The sequence below is a fragment of the Melospiza georgiana genome, chromosome 1, assembly GCF_028018845.1.
Source record: "Melospiza georgiana isolate bMelGeo1 chromosome 1, bMelGeo1.pri, whole genome shotgun sequence".
Classification (NCBI taxonomy): domain Eukaryota; kingdom Metazoa; phylum Chordata; class Aves; order Passeriformes; family Passerellidae; genus Melospiza; species Melospiza georgiana.
The window spans coordinates 30139480-30149272 of NC_080430.1; the positions used below are offsets into that span (position 1 = coordinate 30139480).

The 9793-nt window shown below is 41.1% G+C and overlaps 1 protein-coding gene across 1 annotated transcript in view; it reads left to right on the forward strand.

Moving 5' to 3' along the window:
• BZW2 (basic leucine zipper and W2 domains 2) overlaps positions 1 to 5570 on the forward strand; it is a 55156-nt gene extending 49586 nt beyond the window's left edge. Inside the window, exons 11-12 of the mRNA XM_058026144.1 lie at positions 3369 to 3491; positions 5116 to 5570. Of these exons, the coding sequence (XP_057882127.1) occupies positions 3369 to 3491; positions 5116 to 5144 (152 nt within the window). The 3' untranslated portion in view covers positions 5145 to 5570. The remainder of the gene's footprint in view (positions 1 to 3368; positions 3492 to 5115) is intronic.
• The last annotated feature ends 4223 nt before the right edge of the window (positions 5571 to 9793 follow it).

A 9793-nucleotide genomic window follows, 5' to 3' on the forward strand; every position in this document is an offset into this window, starting at 1 on the left:
GCAAACACAAAGCCTCTGTACTTTTTCATTAGAATTCAAGACAACATTTGCAAAATACAAGAAATAACTGATTGCAAGTGCATGTGAAGTAGGACTCTGGTTTGAGGCATAATTACACCTCAGAGATATTCTTTTGCAGTACAGAGATACAGCAACCAAATGATGCAGACTGACAGAGATTCTCAAATTCTGCAGGGAACACTTAGAAGAAAGGAATCTTCAAGTTTCACTTCATACAGGGTTTTGTTTTTTGTTTTTTTTTTTTTTGATGGATTACAATTATCTTTAAATATCTTAATTATTCAAGTACTTTTTGTGGTACTTGATGCAAAATTTTCCTGGGAAAAACCCAAAACAAACCAGAAGGGCCTTAACTGTACTGTGGGTGACATTCCTTGCATTGAAAGAAGCCTTGTGTGAAGGCTCTGTTCTCCCAGCCGAGTTAGCTGCAATAGAGTTGAATTTTGCAGATTGATTGACTGTGTTGGCAGCTGCCAGGGTGTGCTTTTCCCTTACTGCCCGTGGCTATGTGGTTTGAGTTAAAAGCAGGAATTCATTTGAACCGGGTGATTGAGTGCAAAGCTGAGACCTGAACTTCAAGTAACTTTCCAGTTAACCCTGAAGAAAAGAGACTGGGCTGTTCAGTCTGTGCTCTGCAGCTTCTCCCTTTCATGAGGGACATCCCTGGAGGCTCTGCTCGTGGGTGGTTTGAGTGGCAGTTGGCTGCACCTGCAGGAAAAGCAGCTCTGTGGGGCTGACATCACCTGGCACTGCAGTGAGAATGATGTGCACACGCCCACAAACTGCAGTGCTCAGCTTCAGCCATTAAAGTATATCTATAATCAACTTTAATGAGGAATAACTATATATATATACAAAATGAGTCATTCCCTTCATCCTCCTTCCATTTTCCCTTCCTCCTCCTTCCATTTTCCCTTCCCACTGCTTCAAAGCAACTTAGAGGTATGATTAACTAAACCCTGTCCTGCATGACTGTTGAATTGAGCAGCTTTGTGCAGGTGGGAGAATGCCATCCCTTATGAGCACTGGAGGCATGAATGTATTACACATAACATTTCTTAGAAATTAAAGGAGCATTGCAGTTGCCCTTTTTGTAGTTCAGGACATTTTGTTCTTCTCTGTTACGGTAGGAGGTTTATTGCCATGGAGTTAAATACAGGCAAATTTTTCATCTTCCAGACTTGAGAATGTTTTAATCTTTGAGGCACACAGTGAGAGTGCATGCTGCTTTTATCAGATGGGGGTTTTGGGAAGGGAGGGAGAAATTCCACTCTCCCTTTTGGCCACAAAACCATTGAGCTTACAGGCTTCAAATCAAAATAAAGACAAAAACCAGACTTGAGTCCTGTTACTTTTGAACTGAGCTATGTTCCTACCTGAAGGTGCTTCCTTGCACAATATCAAAATGCCACCTGTCATGAAGCAATGGGATTCAGCACTTCTATACAACAGCTTCATACTTGTGAATGTCCACAGTGCCCCAGAGCTTGAGCTCAGGACAGGGTTGCTCTACTTTAGGTTTTTTTGGTTGTTGCTTTTTTTTTTCTGAAATCTCTCCTGATTTTCTTTGCCTGTCCTGTGTGCCATACCTGAGTCATTTTGCAGATATAGTTGTGTGAACCTCAGGACTCTGAGGTAAATGTGATCTTTTCACATGCACTTTTACATTAAACTTCAGGTTTATGAGTCCATGTGAAATATTTTCAGGTTTGCTAAACTAAAATCCAGATTAATGAAATACTGTAATGCCTTTGAGCTGCTACTAAGGACTACCAGCAAGTAGTTAATGCAACATGTTCAAAACCTCTTTCTTCTCTCCAGTGTTTCTGTAACATTGGAGAAAAGGTTCCTTGCGGCAGGTTGTGATTTCAGGAAGATGGTGGAAATTTTTGGTCCCTCTTGTAGGTTCACCAAGCACAATTTATATATATGGAAAAAAGCCTAGAGCCAGCTCAGTCCCCCTTTTCCCTGCATTTTCTCAGTATTACTGTCAGCGGCAGTAAACTGCAGAAGAGGTTTTATTTTGGAAAAGTTCCTGAGAGACAAGGTAATTTCCAGTCACACAGTCTTACTAAATTCCTAATTTTCAAGGAGAATTCACATTCAGTTACTGTTGAATGTCTTGGAATAGTTTTGATTAAGTTCAAATGTATCCCTGGTTGCTTCCATCTGTTTATTATTCAGCAGCATATGTGAAATGTGTCTCCTCTGTCTCATTTGATCAGATGCTTTGGGGTTTTAGTGTCATTTATTTCAGTTTGTCTCCTTCCCTTCCCTGCCACATCTGCTCTAACTTTAGGCTGAAGCAGAAGGTGATGGTGAGGGTTGGTGCCTTGGCAAGCAAATACCCAGTGAAGTTCATAAATGTGTTGATTTTGGGCAGGGAGGGTAGTTTGCTCAAAGACAAAAAAGAATGGAAATTTTAATGAGGTGTAGAAAGCTGTCTTTAGTCTTTTTATAGAACAAATACAGTTTGATTTTTTTGTTCTTGTTGATGATGTTGTTTGTTCTTGCCTCTTGTATTACATAACTGCCAAAATGCCATTGTGGATCCCAGATTTTGCCTTTACAGCCATCAATTACTGAGCTGCTTGGCTTGGCTGGATCACAGGAGCTTTGTCCTGGGGCTAGAGGTCTGTTGCTAGACCTAAATTTGCATATGTTGGTAACAATAAGTGTCCTTGCTATTTATTAGTATTTCTTTATTCTGAATTGTACTCAGCCTCACATCTCCTCACTGACAGCTGTTTTGTTCCTGATTCTTGACATAAAAATGTCAGCTGTGCTGTCCCTCCAAGCCAGTCCCTTAAAATGGGTAGTCAGAATAGTGACCTTAAAACTTATTAGTTAAAGACAATGTAAGACCTTTAGGGGAAAATAATTGCAAAAAATCCCTACTGGCTGTCTCTTAAGTGTTCAGTCAGGAAGAATCTGTCACTTCAGACTTCTAGAAACATGCACAATTCTGTGATACAACAGCAAGAAAATGCATGGTAATTCTTATTGTGGTAACTTCCAAGATGTGCAGGCTGATTATTATATTTCTTTTATCCAGCAATCTTATGTGGTATACTTAAAACAGATGAAGAAAGAACTCTTCTTGACAGAAGCACAATATTTGATACTTTATTTTAAGCCTAATACATTACACATTTTATTGCATCTGGAACCCATTATATGCATCAAATACTCTGTATTTGAAGCCTAATATAGATGATGCAAAGCTTGTTCCACTGCAATCATATTAGCTGTATGCTGCCTTATAAAAAATCTTTGTCCTCTCATGTTCAAAATCTGCTGATCTCTAAAAAATACATTTTTTTTACAAACACTGATCTGTATTTCAGCTGATGTTCTGAGTGAAGAAGCTATCCTCAAGTGGTATAAAGAAGCACACGTTGCTAAAGGCAAAAGTGTTTTTCTTGACCAGATGAAGAAATTTGTGGAGTGGCTGCAAAATGCTGAAGAAGGTATGGGTTCATTTGAAGAACTATAGTAGTCTCTTTGCAAAACAAATGATTGTTTTTTCACATTTTTCGTTGTACCAGGATACGAAGTATTCAGGACTCAAAATACAAAACAGCAGGCATGACCATCTCAATTGTTTCCAGGCATGGCTAAGCCTAACACCACTTGCTGCTCTTTCAGTGATTGTGGTGTCCCTGTGAAGTCCTTTATTCATTGAGTACCACTTGTCTATAGATAAACTCTTTCAGCTTCTGCAGGGAGGAACTCTGCACTGCTGACAGCATCGAGTACCTTGGTGCTAACACCTGCAGCCAAGCAGTTTTCTGTCTCAGTGCCTTTTTTGCTCCAGTCATGTTTAATGGCACAGAGCATGAGCTTGCCTGCACCCTGACTCTTGCAACTGGCTTCAGCTGAATGGTCAGGTTAACATTATGTGGTCTGTATTTGCTGCTTTAAAATGGTTGTTTAGAAGGGGAACTTGTTTCTTTTGTCCCTAACTTGGTTTTCCTCATGTTGATAGAAAAATTCTTCTACTGAATAAGTTACCTTTTTTTGCATAGAAAAAAAAAATTCCCCATCAGCTGGGAAGGTAAATCCATGTGTAATAGATATGGATAGAATTATTAGGGTCCATTTGCATCCATTTAATGTAATTTATTTTATAAACTTGGAGGAAATATGCAGGAACAGATAAAACTTAGCAGCAATTCACATGTTCAGGTGGCAGTATAAAAATGGCAGCTGCTTTCACACTTAGATTTTGGATGGGCAAGCTTGGTCTAATTAAACTTTTCTAAAAAATTTTCTGCTTGCATGCCTCGGCTGCTCTTTATTTTTATCCTTTCCTGCATGTCCCCTCTGTCAGATGTCCTTAATTACAAAGTCCAGTACAAACGGAGACAAAATGTTTCTGTAAAAACATGCAGCCCATGTTTGCCCTCAGAAATCTGATCTGTGGTGTAATGTTTGCTGGCAGTGAGCCCTTTCCTGTCAGGTGAGCACAGAAATATAATATGATGCAAAGTAGCTTTAGGTTACAAAACAAGCATGTGTACTCCTGCTTCTAGGTTACTTCTACTTCTTCTGCTTCTGTTACTAAATGAACTTTATCTTGTGCCATAAAAATAATTTAAAAAACTGATTTGTACATGTTTCATACTTCCTGTAAGGTAGCCTTTCTAGATAAGCTGGATGGTGATGCTGATTGATATTTGCAAAGCAAATAGTTTCAAGGGTGCTTCCTGGGTGAGAGTAGTACAGTCTACTCATAGAGATTAGCAGAGTGAGCAAATAATGCTGATCCTTTATTAAACTCAGCTCCAGTACACATTGGGGCTCCGTAGATGAGGACCAGAATCATTCATAGCAGCATGTTGAAAATTTAGTAACAGATCTGTAAATGAAGAGCTCCACCATGGGGGGCAGCAGAGTAAACCTTCATCTCCTGAAGCTGTGTGTTTCTTTCTTGTTTTCTCTGTTTGATCTACCAGCCTTTCCTAGGAAGTACTAGGTGTGGTGAAAATTTTCATTTATGTTTTGGAAGGATATCTTGTTATTTTTATATAATTAGTCACATCAGTGTCCTTGTGCAACCTACATGAAGTGTTTTGTTCTCTTCTCTTCCAGAGTCGGAGTCTGAAGGGGAGGAGAACTGAGGTGGTTCCACAGCACAGTCTCAATCTAGGTTAATGCCAAATGCGCTTGGGAATGCCGTACTGTTCAAGCAAAGAGGCTTTACTTCAGTGTCATACAGAAAACTATAGACTAGACTTTCCTTTTGTTTAGAAGAATAAAGGTTTTTAATGGAGCCCTGAGGCATTAGATGCTTTACTTGGGACTCTACCTCTGGCTCAGTGTACACTAACTTAGGCAAAGACATTCAGCAAGGAGCCATATAGAAAAAGTGAAATGAAATACTTATGGACTCCTTTTTATTAACGGTCTTTTTCAGGTACTATGGTATATGAACACTCCAGTTTCTGTTTATAGAACTGTTTGGTCTGTGTTTGTAGCTCAATATTGGCTTGTGTATGTGATTTGACACCACCACATTTTTTTGAATAAATGGCTTTTATATCTTAGTTTTGTGGTATTAGTGTGTATGTAAAGTTCTGGCTTGCCACAGTTTTTACAATTCTTCAAGTAAAAATTACCCAAGAATGCCAAGAGGCCATTTTTATACTTCTTCCTCAAAAAATCAGCAGCTGTAGTTAACTGGTGTAGAGAATCACTGCCAAATCTTTATTCCCATCCTTACATTCACCTTTGGACAGATTAACCATATTGCATAGCAGATATTGATCAATTCTTTTCCTTAATTCAGAGAAGATATACAGGAACAAATCTGTGGAGTCCCAGTTTTTCAGATACAGTTTATGCAAATGATATATAGAATAATATGTTGTGCTTCTTTCAAACTACGGTCAGTTATTGGTGATTGCTGAATTTAGAGAGTGAAGTCTCATTTTAGAAGAATTAGCTTCAAAACATGTGTGACTAGAAGTCATTACATGTGAAATCTGAAATTTTTTTACATCAGGTTTAGAAAAGCCAGGCTTGTATTCTTACAGGGGAAAAGCATGACAGGGCATAATCAATTAATGGAGTGTTGTATTTTGTCATTAGAAACCAGTAAGCTAGCAGATAGTACAGATCTTTCTGAGGGAAAGTCAACGCTTCATATAAACCACAGATGATTCTCAGTATGTATCTAGCTTTACTGTAAACAGCAGTTAGCAAGTGGAAATCAAGTGCTGTTGAGTGCCAGCTTTCCATCCAGTACAGCATTTATTTCCCAACAGGCATTGATCTTTGGAAGGGGAAAAATGTCATGGTGATGTTTCCAGTAAGTTTGAGAAGACCAGAGCCAGTCACATTAAAAAGCAGAACTGATGCATTAGCTGCATACTTTCCATTTTGGTCCTTGTTATTACAGAAAATAAATTTGCTGGGCATGAAAACACATGCACAAAATGCTGCAGCTGTGACGTGGTAGTACTGAGTCACTGATATGCAGCCACTATTGCTAAAATCATCTTAAATTCAAATTTGCTGTTTCCTGAGGTACTAATGAATATTTAGTTTGGTGTACATAAAACCACTTTTCTCTATAATCTTAAACTTGGGCTGATTTTGAAGGTGCCAGTCTGGAGTAGTGTGCAGCGATCACAGTCCCCTTTCCCTGCTCTCAGACTGCCGGGGAGAGCCAGGCAGGGCTGGCTGGGCCATCTGCTGGAGACACAAATCATGTGTGCAAGAGGCTCTGTGTGCCTGTGCCCCAGCACACTGCAGCTGCAAGCAGAGCTGGGTGGGTCGCTGCACTGAAGGTCCGGTGCCTCCAAGCCACGCACCCGATGATGCTTTCAGGTCCCTGCCAAGTTGAGATACTCTGTGATTGCTGACACAGTTGTCCTAGCTCCATTTATAGACATTGTGTTGGAGAGAAATTGGTGTTTTTAGCACAGGGCTGCTGGCCAAGTTGAGACTTGTGATTTGGAGCATGGTGAGGAGTTGCACTCTTGGCTGACAGGAGTTGTTCACTTTTCAGTTGCACTGCCCAAAACCCTGCATCTTCTGTGTTCATATCATGCCTAATGTGTGGTTCCTGGGAGCCCCTCTCAGCTTGCCTCCTGCAGGAAAATTATTAGGCACTAACAGTTTCTCCATCTAGTTCTCAGGACTTTTTCCCACTTAATCTCTGATATCAGATGGGAACTTACATGTGTATTTTTTCATCCAGCATTTCACATATATGCAAGTAACTGAGCTAGGTAGGGGCACAAGTACAAATAGATCTGGTTTGCATCAGACTGAGTATCAGTACAACAGTGTGTAATGATAAGGTTTTCCAGGAAACCTGTACATTAGAAGCTGGGCAGAGCTTTTGATGTGACTCCCTTCAGGCAAAGTGCCCATCCCTTGAAGCCTTCAGAGAGGCTACATTTCAGTTAAAAATATTCCCAACCCAAGGCATTTCTTCAACACAGCTCTTGAATTAGTGTTTCTCTGCTGGAGAAAACAAAGCTACAGTCAGCACCAAATACATGTTTTAAATATGGAATCAGTTGTCTTGCAAAATTAAAGATACTTCATAGAAAATGTGCCTCACATAACATATTACATTCAATTTTGAAACTGCAATTTTAAGGTCAGAACTAGGCATATTTTACTTTACAATAAATTGCAATAGAGTGCACTTTAAAATGGGGATTGCTGAATTTGAAGGTGATTCTTCTATTCTGGCCTCTCCCTGAGGTTTTAACTAAGAAATCCAATTACATTGCTTCAAAACATTCCTCTGGTGTACAAATGCTCTCCAGGAGAGAGACCACATCATCCTTGGGATGATGCAACAGTGAGCTTGGTTAAAGCACTGGTTATGAATCTGACAAAGTTCCTATTTCTTGCTGCTCCAGCTACCTTATTGCATTGCAGGCTTGTCCAACTATGTCAAGCCCTGTGCAAAGGGAGTTTTCAGCCCACTGCAGTCAGTAACCCCACAGATCACAAACAATCATTGTTTTCAACAGCAATCTTGCTTCACCCTTAGCATGCTTTGGCTGATATTTACCCCCAGGAAAGCAATGACCTGCTGTGCTAGCATCCCCCTTTTCTGCTTGGCCAGCACATCCCAAACCCAACAGTCAGACCCATGCCAAAAGGAGTGATGGAAACCTCTCCAGCCTCATCCCTATGGGAGCTGCAGGCTGGTTGAGCATTTAACACCCAGGGAAACCGGCATCTGCCAGGTGAGAACCCCTACAGGATCCCAGGGTCCACTCCATGACCACACCTGGGAGAGGAAGGGGTATGTAGGTGGTCTTGTGTGCGTACACAGTTTTTTCCACAAAAGTGGCTCTTCAAGCAATATGGAGCCATTTTCTCAAGTCTTTAAAAGCCTTCCCTCCCCAGTCCATTTAGTGACAAGGTAGCATTAAACAATGCCTCATAAATGGATGTGGGAGTCGTGTTTTCCTTCAGTGCTGCCATAATCCCCAGTTTAACAGGCAGAACTCTGATAGAACGAGCACCCATGTGTTGTTATCTTATTGTGAAAGTTCCATACCTTCTCAGCAATTTCTCATAGACAGCTCCTCACAGCACTGACTCCTCCTTCTTCACAAAGCAACCAACAAACTGCAACTCTCTCCACAGCACGACCAACAAACTCCAGCTCTTCACAGCCCAACCAACGAACTGCAGCTCCCTTGTCAACCAGCTCACCCATTCTTCTGCAGCGCTATTCTCCTTATTGGACACAGCTGTGGCCTGTTAAGGGCAGGGCTGTTCCTAATCTTTGGTGATTGGCACAGCTGCAACTCCTCAGGGGTGAGATGACCTTCTGCACTATCTTTATTTTCTTACATTTTATCCCTCCACACCCATGCACTGAGGGGCTGATGGACCAGGGAGTGTTGGAGGCCCTTCCTCCCCACTCCAGGTTACACTTGGGCTGAGGGTGGCTGCTGCAGCTCTTTGTGGGGCTCCCTCTCCCAGCACAGCTCCCCAGGGGTGATGCCTGGGTCAGGGCACTGACAAGCAGCTTTGGTGTTTCATTAGCAGCACAAAACAAACTGCTTTGTGTCTGTATTTGAGCAGCACAGCTGTATTTCAGGGCAGCTTGTGCACTTCAGCAGGGACAGACAAGAACTTCAAGGCAAGCAAGGGGCAAGAACATTTGGCCCAATCCTTTATGTTCACTATTGTCAGTGTGTTCACTAATGTGAACTCTGATTTCTGCTTTGAACCCCTTCCTTAAAATGTGACCTAGCAGAACCAGTGGGTTCAGCCTAGAGTGGCTGCAGATGGGCCAGGTGGTGAATCAGTTGGGCCAGGTTTGTCTGAACAGCATTTGGAGAACACAACCTGTTGCTCCCAAGCATGCCCTTAACTGAGGCACTGGTAAACTGAGGCTTTTAAGCTCAGTTAAGCCTCAGGCTTTTAAGCTCCTGTCATGTTCATGGATAAGAATAACTACCTTTAAAATCACATTTGCACTTAAAAATGGTGATTATCTAAAATAAGTCTTGTGGGCTGGGACAAACCAGTCCTTTCTCAAAAAGAGCTACAAATAACATTACATGGGTTAATTGCAGCAACCATTCAGCTCTCACTGAGCTATGCTGATTATTGAGAACCAAAATTAGGACAAATTACATAAGTATATATTTTCCAAAAAAAGCCACATCTTTTGACTTTGAAGGGGTGGAAAAAAAACCCAAGACCCCAAGAGTTGACTTCTTCCACTTTTCCACTAGGCTTTTGGTTTTGTTTTTGCTATGGTATTTTAAGTAAAAGTTAGTTC